Here is a 14435-nt window from a genome sequence, read left to right as displayed (position 1 = left end):
TGCGTGTATATTATTCAACATATTTCGAAGAATTTTCCTTATATTCGACCGTTGGAAGAGCTGAAGGCTCTACACTCTATAATTTCTGCATTATTAAACGAAAAGAGGGAAGATATACAGCAGCTAGAGAAGCAGCTGCTATATTTGCAAGCTTCACAGTGCTCTGATAGTTGACTGGTCAGCTGCATCCCTTTCTCTCAGAACGCTATATTCATTCTTCTGTCTCTACTAACTACAGAATTTCGCATGTTCATTTTCATTGGATATCACCTACATATTACCAAGAATTGTCGAATATACATCTGTTCATGTTGGTCTCACATCAGGGACTCCAATGTGTCGTTGCAGTTAACGTCATATATATTCGATTAAGTGTGGTTTGAGGAGTCTTTTGAACAGATCTAGAGGGACAATGTCGTCTCACTGTGCCCTAGCCGAACTTCAATATTGTTCGCATCAGTCGGTACTGACAACTTGCTCGTGTCAAGCCTCGTGTCCGAGATGTGACTTAGAATTTTCCTTACCACTATAACAGAACGGCCACTCAGGACCATGAAAACTTCTTATACTCAGTTGGGCACGATAGAGGCCCCTACGGATTGTGTACATGCATTGGCATTCTCAGTAGACGGACGTTATTTGGCGAGTGTCAGTAATGATAACATGGTACGCGTCTACGGCCTAGAACGTGGATTTGCGACGACTTGGGAAGAAAAGGGTGACTGTCCTTTCACCGCTGTCACATGGAGAGATGATGCTCTCTTTGTTGGTACCATGGACGGCGATGTGATATGCTTTTACCCAACTACGGTATGTGACATGTCCTCAATGTTTCGATAAATGTTCTGAAAACAAAACCAGAGGTGGATTCGTCGACGGAAAAGTGAAATCATCACTAAGATATCTCTTTCGCTGAGCTATCTCTTTTCACCTCACAGATCAAACCTGGGTGAATTCCTTGGTAGGTATCTTGTCCTCTTGACGCTCTGCATACCCTGCTGACCTGGTATGATAGGCCTATATTGATTTAGATGGTTGCTGTCGAATGATAGCCACTGGTGACGGGAATCGCGAACAGCGCACAAGGATCATACTGTGGATCGAGGATAAGAAGGACCTCGCGTTCAAATTCCCCAAGCTCTGGTATATCATGCCAAAGCTAGTGAGTTGTTCTCCTAACAGAAGTTCTAGTATGAGACAATCTACAGTTCGTATCTATCCTGAGGATTGGGCGGATAGTCCTCACCGTGAAGGGGGTGATCTTTGCGTTATTGCTGTGGTCATTGCCTTTGTGGACAGAAGCAACATCAAAGCAGCTTTCAGGGTACTTAAGTCATCTTCTCCTGCGGCACCGTCCACTTCCCCGTCTCCTGTGATACCTGCTACCACATCGTCACCTTTTTTGACAAAAGTCACGGAATTGTTGGACACCTTGGGAGAGTTACTGGTGCGTGTTGATTGTCCTTGATTAGAGCGGATGGATGACGAAAGAATATACAGGCATAAACGAACTTGCGATAACTTAAATAGCCAGTTGTAAAAGTCGTCGTACTTCACGTTTTTGTCTCATAATATGGAAAGGAAAGCTTCAAAGATGGACTAGTGAACTATAACGTCTAAGTCTAGGGGTTGCTTACTGCTCGATGATTCTTGCGGTCGAGATATGCTTTGGTCATCACGTCACATCGATAGATTTTTCGGACTACAGAGTATACATTGCAACTATTCCTCATTGGTGGCGGTCGTACGACGCATAGCCGAGAGCTGTCCTGAATTATCACGAACATCCCTTATAAGCTCTTCCACAAATAATTCCTTTTCCATCTCGAGGTCGCTGGTTCTGTCTCGAGCAGTTGCCGCGGAACGCTCAAGAACTCCAGCAAGACACTTGTAAAGCGCAATCTTGACGTCCAACTGAAGAGTTCGAGTCTGTTGCACAATCATGACCTCCTTCTGTGCAACGGCCTTCTCTCGCTGCGCAAGGACAACGAGTCGGGTGGTCCACGGAAAGTATCCGGACATCCAAGAATACGTTTGCGTCGTCATATAGCAGAGCTTTGTTGATCGAAGTTATCAGTTCTGACAGAAACATGGTACGGAGTTTGCAGCTACTCACCACTTTATAGGTGCAACTAATGAGTATCGTGAACCCGAGAATGATGCTCAATTCAATAAATGCCTCTTCGCGTGTCCTATCCGCAAACACACTAAATAGACGTGATGCAGGACCGTCGGGACCATGCGGATGACCAGGATCAGGTAGGAGCTTCAACAAGAAAGAAAGAAATTTGTTCATGAGACTAGCCTGGCTTGAAACCCCCATCTGTGAAGATGAATACGTTGCGGTGGAAGAAGCAAGCTCGGAAGACATTGGGGTCTAAGATATCCTCAAGTTTTTCCTACCACCTCATCAAATACAAATCAATTCATTGCTCGAGGCAAATGTTTGACGCGAGCCACGATATATCTGCGTGTAGCAACATAGTTATAATATGTATACCTTTCTATCCAATGTGCTAGCTTCGAAGCCATGTATATGGCTAGATATGTCGGATCCTGTGCTACCAATGCGCACGTTTATGCCATCTTCGTTCCAATTTCAAAGTAAATGGCTGTCTACATATACATGAGGCTACCCCACAATGTCTCTTCCAAATACTGCAGTTTTGACCAACGGTATTATGACTAGCTCGACCTGTTTTTGCCATCGATAAGCTCCAGCCGGGCTACATTAGCAAGCACCCCTGCAATGCCCTGCGACTTGGCAAGTACTCGTTTAATCTCGCTAATACTCTCTATTGTTCTCTTTTTGGGTTTAGCTCGAGGGCCAGATTGATGTGATTTCCTGATCTCGATTCTGTTATTGAAATCACAAATAGTCTTGAAACAAGTCCTGGAAAGGAATATATTGGGTTATACATTTTACGAAGAAGTACATGTAGTTGGATCCTCAATGAGCAAACTAAAATGTGATAAAGTCTTCTCAAAAGTGGAAAATGGCAGCAATGTACCGCGACATGTTATCAAGGCCAACTTGCCCAAGTAAGGTTCATGTCTAATTAAATCAGTCATGTATGGAGAACCTGCATCGCCCGGAATATCAGGTGTTCAACTTTACCAAGTTTGCGGCCTTTCAACAGATAGAGCGAATACAGGGTTGCATATCTCCATCAGCCTCGATTTCATACAGAATTTGTGACTAAAATCTTCCTCATTCACGAAGAAATTCCTATTTTCTGAAGTCGGACTGTTTTCATAAGTCTCTATTCGTCTGGGCGTTGAATGATGTCGGAACGAAACGCTATGAGAATGAAGGAAAGACTCACCCTGCTAGAAAATGTCTTAGCATTCTCAGAGAAACCTATGTACCATTTTCACTTTCCTGAGGGCCACTGGAGCCCTAAACTTTTTGCAAAAATCTTTTTTGTCGATGCTAAGTGACGACGAGTTTAGCTGGATGATTTGTAAACTGGCCAGCACGCACGTTGAAATGACTGTTCGCTTTGTATGACAAAATGATTGATAAAAACATTAGAAAAAATTAAGAGACTAAAACGTCAAAGAGTCGTGTCCAGAGCGTGCTGAAGTCTTTAAGAAGCAGTTCACAAAGATAGATCCTTGTCGCAATTTGGTTGTTTTCACTCAGCCTGCTCTGCATTTCGATATGGTTTCTTCATCTCGAGCCCAGTCTCGTTCCTCCAGGAATGGCACACCCGTTGCAAGGAGACGTCTTTCTCCTAGTCACACCTTACTTATTACTCCGTTCAACGGAGGTATCATGCCCCGAGAACTTGATAAGGTAAAATATTTGAAGTCGTATGTTTTATTGGAAATAATTTCACACTTTGCTTCCGCAGGTAGAAGGGTCAACAATGGGTCTCTACTTTGGAATGGGTCATGCGATAGCCGAGAAGAAGAAGTTTCCGTCCATCCTTTCAAGCCGCCACAAGCACCAACGGTTCATTGAAGTTCATAGTGGATTTTCATCAGACACAATCGCAGATGACATCTACAAGCTGAAAGTCATCGTTGATCAAAGACATTACTACGTCTGTGGGACATACGATCAAGGATCTCCCAACAATAACGAACTTCTGAAAACGTACGGCGTGAGGGAGAAATTCAAGGGCGAGATCGCCATATTCTTCTACTCTGTCTATGAGCCGGAAAGGTTCTTAGATTGCGTGCCTAGGTATGAGAATAACGAGAGGGATGAAATAATCAAACGAGTACTCACCGCGTAAGTAAAGATTTTGTCAAGTCCCGGGGTCATGCAGTTCCTAACGCTCTTATCACAGGTTCTCGAGGAACGTCGGAGATCACATTGAAAAAGGAACTCCTCTGAAGCACATCGTTAGGGGTTAGGCCCTTGCTTTCCGTTTTGATCTGTAGTAGAGTGCTAGTAGCTCGTGACCTATTTCTCCACCTCATTCTTTTACCTATGCACCTCATTTCCTCAATTATAGTCGTGTTGACCACGTCTCACCATGCCTCCTTCACCATGCCATCCTTTTCGTTGTATTTATTCTGTATGCCCACAGTTTTGTTTGTTAGCTTTCCATTCAAAAAATTGAATACACACCTTACGCTATCCTGGCCTATCAGCTACATCGTTATATTTGTTTGAAGGTCCTACAGTTTTGTCATCCTTTTCAGCCATCATTCCTTACCTACGTCACCTAACATCCAGTTGTTCTTTTTCACGCGAAGTTGGGACTTGAGATCTTTAGAATTTGCCCAGAGTTCTTGTCCGGGTGTTGAAGGCCTCCAGGCTTGACATATATGATCTGTGCTAACTCCCAGTTTCTAACCTGGAGCAGCTGCGAGAAAGCAGTACTAGTAAAGATTAATGTTCGATGGAGGTCGAATGTTCAAGCACGTGGTGCACATAACTTAGGATTTTCTGAATCCTGAGTTCGACAGTGGCACAGTGCTCTCTAGCTAGATCGCTGTCAGGCTTCTTTCTGGTCAAACTGGACTTGAAGCGCTGAGACAAATACAAATAGACGTGTTTAGTAAACTCATTGCAACATCGTCAGCATCAACCCTTCTTCTGGTGTCACCGGAATTTGACGATGTCCGAAGAGACCTTCTTACCTCTCAATCCTCAATCATACCACCGAAACGCAAAAGTGTACGTCCAACTCATGGAAAGTGAGTATTTGTTTGTAATGAATAGCATATATTTCCTAATGCTGTTTGATTATAGAGGCGACTTGTATGCTTGCGACGTCTCAGGAAACTGACCTATCCAGCTTCCATGCACTGATAGACAACGACGTCTTCACTTGCCTCAATCATCGGCCACACAACTTTCCCATCGTGCCCTCCAGAGAGCAAAGTCTGAATCCTAGTCCAAACTCAGCCACGCTCCCTGATTTCTATACACCACGCTGGGTGATTTCCTCGATACCTTTCCTGGGATTCGCGCCCAGCAGCAACCCATTCAAATTCCACTTCTTGAAATGCCTTGACCATGGATTCAGTACCCTACCAATTGAAAAAGACGGCCTGTCAAAAACTTACGCGCTCAGTTCGTCACTACAAGAAGATTGGGACTCGTTAGAGAGAAATATGCGCGCGTTTCTACGTGCCTGTATGAAAATCAACTGACTAGCAATTCCTGACGATCTTCGCCTTTGGCCACTACCAAACTTTTATGGGTATCATGCACGTTGGAGAACGGAAGCAGAGGCGCGTAGTGCAGGAATGCGATCTCGTCAAGCATTTATTCCTTTGATTGCCTGTATCTCTTTCTTCCTTCAAATGCTGTATCATTTGGAGAATAAATGGGTTGATATTGTCGCGTTGCACATTCCACCTAACAAGCCCGATTCTTTCTTGGGAAAGAGACAGAAGGAGTATGCGGAACTTCGCCGGGGACCTGTCCCTGCGAAGTGGGAATGGCAAGAGCTACTTCGTAAAGAAACATCAATCAGCTCTGAATGGCTTGCGTATTTTCATCAGATTATGGATATTCCAATGGTCGGTGCATTTGTCGATGTGCACAATTCTGGGTGTCTTCCCTGGCTCCCTGTGTTCCTTGACTCCAATATGCCTCTGATGCTATACTGGGGTCAAATCCATGATTGGTCTGTCCCAAAATTCTTCAATTTCGTGATCCCGTTTCCCAATCCCATCACGTTTCCGATTCCCAATTCTACCACGGTTGACATGCTTTCTGCAACAAAGACTTCTTATCCGCCACCATTATCAGAAGACCATTCCTTCAACAAAACCGAAGTATCTACTCACAAGCCTAAACTATGTTATCCACGTATCACTGGCAGAAGTCTTCCCCGAAACAACGAGGACCTATTCACATTCATCCAACGCAGAGAAGCCCATAGACTCAAAGTCATTGCATCCGAGGCTGCATCTGAATGTCAGTCTCGCTTACAGCGAGAAGAAAATGCTAGGAGAGATCGACCTCCAGGTAGAAAAGGTGCTCGTGTCTATTACTGGGACCTTGTAGAAGGGATCAGGGTGCGGACAGCTGTAGGAAGGAGCAACTATGAGGATATCTGGGAGAGATATGGCCCAAGCCAGCGGCGTTATGATTCCGTTGCTGATGAATGGGAGATTTGCACGGACCTGGATCCTGACGGCGGTTGTGATTTAGACTCCCTTGAGGATGACCCCAACGATGATTATTTTATCTCTATGTCCTTGCAATCAAATGAGGAAGCGGGCCATGATGTCGGCCCCGCTTCCTCCTATGCCTATATTGCTCGTCTTCATCCTAAAAAGGACTCGCCGACGGTACCCATATCCTTTTTAGAGGCCATCGAAGACGTTGCCCACCATAGATTCGGGTTTCTCAAACGACCTATCGAAGACAATAGAGAAGTCGTGGTTCTACCTAAAGTTTGGAAGAAAGTATTGGGCCTGCTTGGATGTGGACGCCCCCCTGTGCCTGATGGACCGCACAATCACAATCACATCAAGCTACAAATAATCAATCTTGTCATGCAATTGTTAAATGCAGTCGATCTACGACATGCACCCCAAGAATACGATTTGGCTATCAGGAATGGGCTCATGAGACCTCAGATCCCATTTGAGGTTGATGTCTTAACCTCGTATCACGGATACCATTTCTTGATACAGGTGCAGGATGCTACAGACAATGAGCCATATCTAATTGCATTACGCAGCGCAGCCACTGTTTTGGAAATAGCTCGTAGGAAGTGGGGTCCAGGAACGGTGGATATTATCAAATGCTTAATTGAAGAGGGCCTTGCTTTCAATACTCTGATAGCTAGCAATCCTCCTCGAATATGCAAGGTGATTCCGCGCCGTCGTCCTGCGGTTTTGGGCTTTCGTCCAGCAGGATTTCTTCCTGATCTAAAAGATTATCATGGATATGAGGTTATTCATAACAAGTTTCTACGTTCCGCCAGGGGTCGTGCGGCATTGTTAGGTGGAGGCATAGTTGCTCGATTAGCTCGCGAAATTGTCGATAAAAATGATGTCTATGATGGACCTACCGTACATGCTCTGCAAGAGAGAGAACATGCACTTTGTGTGTGGGAAGTGGGCCGAGGTCGTGCATTTTGGGATGACCAATTAACGAGCGAAGAAACGGACCTCATATGTGGTACATACGAGGTTGCTACAGGTATGTGTGTACCTTTCTTTGCATCTGCCTCTGATTCCTTTGTTTAGGCATTGTCTCGAAGGAAGGTATACAACAAACTGCAACACGGTCCTGGTGGCCCCATCCGAACTCTTGGAAAACATGTGGACTTAATTGTGGATATTGGTTGAAAGATGCCGAAAATTGGTTTCAAAAGCGAATGACCAATATTCACAATGCTACAGAGCCTGTAGTTTTGATGACTCCTCAAGAATGATATACGCACCTGAAGTTTCAAAGGGCGTACACACTTTCGAACAAGAACGATCTACTCGCAGTCCAATATCTCACGAAAGAATGCAACTTGCCGATCTGATGGGGAGCAATAATGAAATCTATCTGTACGACTATGTATTATTCTGATCGATGCTATAAAGTAGCATAATGCTCATCTTCATTTGACGTGAACTTTACACACTGAAAAGGCATCGATATTTATGGTATGGTAATTTCGAAACATTGCCTAGTAAGCTACTAACTCTCCGACAATGGGAATCACTTGCAAAACAAATGACACGCATGTAAAGGACCCTACGAAGACGATAGAATCCACTGCGACTTGAGGAATTTCGAACTTTTGAGGGAAATGAGTAAAACAAGTAATCACTCTGGTGTAACACCCACCTTATGAACCACTCTGAGTTGGGCTTGCTTTGGGAGATGGTATTGGATGAGAAGAAACAATAAAACACTGAGAGTCAAATTTCCAGCAGAAACAGTGAGGGGTTGGCTCCGAAACATTGCATAAATCTTTTGGAGCACTCTGATTAGGAAGAGCAGGTACATCAGAGCACCCGCCTTGAATAGAACTTGGGAGAGTTGAAGATGATCTATCTACTCGATGGAACATTAGCCTATGAAACAAATGCATGGTAATCATACACTCACAACCATGTTTTGAAATGGTTCATGTTTTGGGCATCCTGACTCCTCCAAATGACATTCTGACCCCTCAGAAGGATGACCTGATCCCTGCAAAGGATAAGCTGAGTTCTCAAAAGATGCCTACGTTGTAATTACCAAATCTACGTATGGAATATATATATAAACTCACATTTGTCTTGGAAGTATCGCGGTTGTCCATTGTTTGTCCTGGTAGAGAGGCGGCTGAGTTCTGCAAGGGAAAATTGTCAGATATGTAACTTTTATTCACAAAATGCATGCGCCCACAGCTCTCCTCATCGGAATATCAGTGGTCAACAGTGAAGACGCTTTCACTGGAATATCTTCGATGGCACTCATGATATGCTCTGTAGTCTTTGCATGGTAGATCAGCATCATCGAAGATCTATGCAAATTAGCTGCTCACCATCTGCCTAGATAGAGCTTCAGGTTTCGACGACATGGTCGCATTATCCGTGGACTCGGGTATCTGACTATCACGTATGATGGGTTTCGAAGTAGTGGCTGGTTCCTATGAACGCGAATATATATCATACTGACGGTGACACGCCTAAATTTTGGCTAGACATCTATGCTGTGAATTGTGACATTTTTACGTATAGATTTGTATCAAGAGGACTGTAATTGAGACCCAGATTGACAGTCAAAGTCAATACTGAATCAGTCTAATAAGTTGAAGGGACCATATACCCATACTACCACAAGTTGGTCAGTTTACCCATCCCCGATACTACCTACGGATAGCAGTCTACCTGTTCGTCAAGCAGGATTATACCAGACTCGGACTACATCCGAAGGATGACCATTCACGTATGACATACCAAGGGTATTCTTATTGGACCTTACACTGGCAGGAGTTTGGAAGAACTTACTCAAGTGACCATGAACCGAGGATTGACTCGAAATGACTTTCTAGAACTCAGGAATTATCAAATACTCCTTCTAGAACGAGATCATGCATTAACCTAAAAGACTGCGGTTTAGTCTAATAGACCAATCAAGTTGCATGGTTGAGGAAAATGACTAGAAGAACGATCGAAGTACTGCGAGGCTCCGAAGGCATATCAAATGAATGTCAAAGAGTCCTGACGTAGAAAATATTGAAGAATACAATTAAATGAATACTATGCGTAACTCCCTTGATAGAGTATAGGCACAATGGGTGTCTATTGAAAGAGAGAAGCAATTAGTTTAATCCAGATGAATCAGATTGATAGGATTAGAATCGAGGAGAGCTGATTTGCCTCCGGACGAGGTGACAAACGATCGAAGTAAGTGTTGGACCGCAATGACAGTTGAACACCATTCGAGTCATCCTCCAAAACAATTAAATTAAATGAATATTGAAGTACCTACCTATGTTTGGAGATATACTAGAATCTTGGAACCAATATGGACCAAATAAGGGCATGTAGATTCAAATTAAATGGTATCTGACTGAGTGTAGAAGTTTCCTTGCGGTTCCGAACGTTTATTGTATTAAATTAATTGTACTATGCGACTCTATATTCTGTATGTATAAATAGCGATCCGATGTATCTGGAATACAAGTGATTTTGGGACGACGTTGCAGTGCTAATCCGTAAAAAGGAAAGACACACTCCCGCCAGACTGAAACCTCTTCGCTAGCAGCCATTCGGGCCCGGCACTTGTGAGTATAGGAACGTCGTGTTCTGCTCCTTGTGACTGCGAGAAGTCTATCCAGTTGTTGGGTATTCTTCGAACTTAGGATCAGTCGTTGGTCTTAAGGGCAAATCACGCTGTGTGGTTGTGCCAGCACATAGTTCTAGCCCTCTGTAGGGGTCTGTGTGTTTCGGTTTTAATTTACTTTGATTCAAAACCCCAATTCTTGATATACCCAAATCAATACAAACCAAAGCACAAAGCGTGCTGAATCTACCTTGATCAAAGGAATATATCGAATCCTTAGAACGATTCAAATTGATTGATCGAAGCTTCGTACTTAGCTCTCAAAGCTTTGCGGAACCTTTGCCAACGCTACCCTAGCTTGGTAACCAAGCCCTCTACGAAAAATCAAAAGATTTGATTAAAGTTCGCCCGTGGGGCGGAACCTCGTTAGAGGGCTTGGAATATCTGAGTTTAAATTGGCGGGAACTGCGTTATCATTTGTAGAATCTTCTAGAATGCTTATTAATAGCCTTTTTTGGTAACTTACTTTCGGAGATATTCCATTCGGGGGAACGGCCACGTGATTACGCTGTAAACGAACGACGTTGCTTATTTTTGATCTCTTGCTAAAATACCTCCATGTTCTTGCATCCTCTACCCTAATGGTGTCTAATATTGCACTTACAGTCTTTACTCCTGAACTCTCTGTTCCAGAACTCTCTTTTTGGTTTGCCTACCAGACAGATTCAGCTGTCAAATCCTGGCTTAATTCTGCCTCCTTCTCGCAACTTAACTACCTTTTAAAACAGTTTCCACACATCTATCCGAGCCTTCCCCTCATTTTTCTTGATACTTTGGATGCAGGAGCTCATGCACAGTGCCTCCGATACATTTTTATGTGCTGGAAAGTGACAAACTGCAAACAAATTCCACATGAACTCCAGTTGAAGATTGCTCTTGCTGGTTCAAAGGGTAATGATGCTTTTGTTGTAGCTGGTACTGGCAGTGGTAAAACACTAGCTTCAGTCCTAAACCAACTACTTGTGGAATCAGATGAAGTCACTGTGATGCTCTCTCCATTGAAGAGGTTACAGCTATCTCATGTAGGTTGTAACTTCAATATACATAATATCTATTCTGCGCTTAAATTATTCAAGGTTGAAAGCATTCAAGCTCTGTATTCCATTGAAACAGTTGCTATTAATGAAGATACCACTAATGACAATATATTCTGGGAGGTAAGTCATTTTTTGGTGAGTTTCACAATCCTGTTATTACCAATTTTTGTTCTTATAGGAGAAGGTTCATGATTTCCTGAACAAGCAACCAGGATCTGCACGACTATTTTTGGTAACACCTGAGCAGTGTTGGCGGAATTCTGCAGGTCATTTAACTAGATGGGGACATATGATTCGTCAACATCAGTTCAAGAAGCGTGTACGCTACCTGATTATTGATGAATCACATTCGATCCCTACCCAAGGCATTGCACAGTATGGACTTCCTGCATTCCGCCCTGCTTATGGGCGCCTTGATGAGCTACGTGTTCTCCTTGGTCCACATATAGTGTCTGTGGCACTTACTGCAACTGCTCCACCTCATATGTGTAAAGTCATTTGTGCAAAAGCACTCCGTCCTAATCATACTTCCATAATCACATCATCCAATCGGGCCAACACTATTTATGCCACTCATACAGTCATTGGTAGCATTGACAACCTCGAAAACTACAAATGTTTCATTCAGCAGCCTTTCGATCTTTCACTTCAGCCTCGTATTCTCATATTTCGAGAGCATATGGCTGCAACAGTTGACCTTGCTCAATATCTCACAAGCTGTCTTCCTCCTGAGTATCACCATCTTGGCATTATCAAGCATTACCATAGTGGGATGTCACCTACCTATCTCAAAGAGACTCATTATGAGTTTGCTAGAGCAGGTGGATCATGTCGTATCCTTGTAGCAACTTCTGCTGAGTCAACAGTTAGTTATTCTTTTTATTATTGTCCTTATAACTTATGCTAAACTCATTGGACAAGGGGATTGATCATAGGGGAATAAATATAGTCTGTGTTGCAGGCTTGTCAAAGACTACTGCTCTGTTATTACAGGAATATGGCCGTGTCATGAGGCAGCTTGGATGTTTTGGTCTTGCTGTTTTATTCTCAGAACAGTGGGTGCTTGATCTAGATCCTGAAGACTTCACTACCTGGGATTGTGAGGATCTTGACCGTCCCTGTGGCTATTTGAAACAGAATGCATCTGCCAAAGATCGTGCTCCCTTTTCACTTGTTGTTCTGGTTCAAACATCCATGTGTTTACGATTATTTTTTGCCACTTATCTTGGTGATGCATCTCCTGAAGGTAAGTTCTATATTCTCAAACTTTTACTTATACTTATTTCTAGTAGCATGTAACTATTCTGGTCCATTCTGTTGTGACCGACATCCTGGCAGTGGATTCACCTTACAGGCTTTTCTTCCTGGTCCACTGCTTACTGTTTCCGAGTCTGATGTTCCTTCAGCCGAAACTTCAGAAAAGCGAAAACACAAATCGGTTCGACCCTTGGCACAACGCAAAGCTCTCTATAGGACACTTCAGGAATGGCTGGAGAATGCTCATTGCAATGATCGATTATCAGCAATACGTCCCCGCTATTACATTCTGTCAGATGCAAATATCAAAACTCTTGCTAATGCAAAGGTTGGTGAACTCCAGTGTCACTCTGATGTCACCAATCGGATTGCGCAAACAGCAGAATGGGGTGTTAAATGGGCCACCAGCATTTCTCAAGTTATTGTGGACTTCGATAGTGCTATATTAGCCTCTCAGCACAGTGCTGCAAAGCGTGCTCACAAAAAGGCAAAAATTGGGGAGTCTTCATATCCTTCTGCTGAATTCATTGTTGACAGTGATGTTGATGATGATATAATGGAAGCATTTCTCCAAGATGAAAAGAGTAGTCGAAAAACCCAAGCTGATCTTCGCCGGGTTTTGCAAATCAAAACAAATTTTATTTAATTCTTCTAGTATATATTACATATGGTACTAAAAAGTTAGTTATCAAAACCTTCATCTAATTCATTATTGAATTCCATTACTGGCAGCATATCTTTTTCTTCCTCAAATGGCATACCTTCAATGAATGCCCTTATACGTTTATTGAATGTAGAAAGTGAAGAGGAAGCCAGCTGAGCATGTCCTTTAGCATGAAGGTCAGTTAATGGTTTGCAATTCAGATTTCCTTCACGATCAGGATTGATAGTTAGGATATCATACTCTGCTGCATGTTCCACTATTCTCCATACAAGCATTGTTGTATTTATTTCCTTTGATGTTTTGTTCTTGTATGATGTTTCCAAACTCCTTCCCACTTGATCTTTCAAAATCTGAATCTCCTTCAAACATGCAGACAGATGCCCAAATTTTTCCCAATCAGAATGTATTCCTTTGGCTGTAGCCAGTCTCTTGATTTCCTTGATTAAGTGTTCAATATTTGTATCAATTCCCATAAAATGACCATCTATTCCAGAAACATTGATAAGCATGTTGTCACGCATAATATTGGCAAATGCAGGAGTCCACATATTTTTGACTCGGTGTATCCAATGTAGTATTTCAGTAGAGTAGTTATTTGATCCAGCCCCTCTAAATATCCGGAGCATATCAGGAAACAAATCTTCAATCCGACCAAAATCTCCTGCCGATGTTGCCTGCACAATTTCTCGTACATATAGGAGATCACGGATAAGGAGTTGTACATTGCGCAACACTGGGTCAAATTCAGGTGAAACACTATCAGAGTCATTACTATCCTCACTGCCCTCATCCATTTCTTGCAATGGCTCCTCCATTGGACTTGCATATGCCTGAAGAATTCTTGCTGCAATTTTTAATAAACATTCTGGAGATGGTTGGGAAGTTGCAAATTGTGTCAAATTTGGAAACCCACACTGTTTTTGCCAAGCATGCAGCAGCAAGCCATCAAGAATCTGATCAAAAGCAGATAAAAGTGTGTAATAATCAGGTTTATCACCATCTAAACGTTTTTTTTCTAGCTTCACAAAGAAGTTTCTCAAACTCCCAATTTGCTGAACTTCACCTCTATATGTGTGTAGCACTACCCATACAAGATTCATAAGAAAATGTAGTATTCCCATTCCATTTTGATAGATCTCTCTCCTTGTCCATGGATTAGTGTCTAGTCGCCGTACATGCACACAACCTCGAGTTCGAACTAGAGTAAGCAAGTCTGCATACAAAG

General features: G+C 42.9%; 5 protein-coding genes across 5 annotated transcripts; 3 read left to right on the top strand and 2 right to left on the bottom strand.

The window, feature by feature from the left end:
* Window positions 1–552: 552 nt before the first annotated feature.
* C8R40DRAFT_1173256 (uncharacterized protein) lies at window positions 553–1468 on the top strand (the record flags this gene model as incomplete). Its single annotated transcript, XM_046231993.1, has 5 exons — window positions 553–810; window positions 862–883; window positions 939–961; window positions 1016–1143; window positions 1192–1468. The coding sequence occupies 5 exons, from the start codon at window positions 553–555 to the stop codon at window positions 1466–1468; spliced, it is 708 nt and encodes a 235-aa protein (XP_046083947.1).
* A 254-nt stretch (window positions 1469–1722) lies between these two features.
* Window positions 1723–2371, bottom strand: C8R40DRAFT_1173255 (uncharacterized protein; the record flags this gene model as incomplete). The annotated part of the gene is made up of 2 exons (XM_046231992.1): window positions 1723–2055; window positions 2117–2371. The coding sequence occupies 2 exons, from the start codon at window positions 2369–2371 to the stop codon at window positions 1723–1725; spliced, it is 588 nt and encodes a 195-aa protein (XP_046083946.1).
* Window positions 2372–3664: 1293 nt separating this feature from the next.
* C8R40DRAFT_1173254 (uncharacterized protein) lies at window positions 3665–4365 on the top strand (the record flags this gene model as incomplete). Its single annotated transcript, XM_046231991.1, has 3 exons — window positions 3665–3799; window positions 3858–4240; window positions 4299–4365. 3 exons carry the CDS (start codon window positions 3665–3667, stop codon window positions 4363–4365), a joined length of 585 nt encoding a protein of 194 aa, XP_046083945.1.
* Window positions 4366–5075: 710 nt separating this feature from the next.
* C8R40DRAFT_1071484 (uncharacterized protein) lies at window positions 5076–8002 on the top strand (the record flags this gene model as incomplete). Its single annotated transcript, XM_046226338.1, has 5 exons — window positions 5076–5154; window positions 5210–5596; window positions 5618–7621; window positions 7669–7686; window positions 7872–8002. The coding sequence occupies 5 exons, from the start codon at window positions 5076–5078 to the stop codon at window positions 8000–8002; spliced, it is 2619 nt and encodes an 872-aa protein (XP_046083944.1).
* Window positions 8003–8102: 100 nt separating this feature from the next.
* Window positions 8103–8984, bottom strand: C8R40DRAFT_1173252 (uncharacterized protein; the record flags this gene model as incomplete). The annotated part of the gene is made up of 6 exons (XM_046231990.1): window positions 8103–8213; window positions 8264–8473; window positions 8528–8644; window positions 8694–8753; window positions 8810–8896; window positions 8949–8984. The coding sequence occupies 6 exons, from the start codon at window positions 8982–8984 to the stop codon at window positions 8103–8105; spliced, it is 621 nt and encodes a 206-aa protein (XP_046083943.1).
* Between the last annotated feature and the right edge of the window lie 5451 nt (window positions 8985–14435).

Source organism: Lentinula edodes (genome assembly GCF_021015755.1).
Source record: "Lentinula edodes strain Le(Bin) 0899 ss11 chromosome Unknown C8R40scaffold_29, whole genome shotgun sequence".
NCBI classification, from domain to species: Eukaryota; Fungi; Basidiomycota; class Agaricomycetes; order Agaricales; family Omphalotaceae; genus Lentinula; species Lentinula edodes.
Note: the sequence above shows the minus strand (reverse complement) of the source record. Positions and strands in the feature narration are given on the sequence as shown.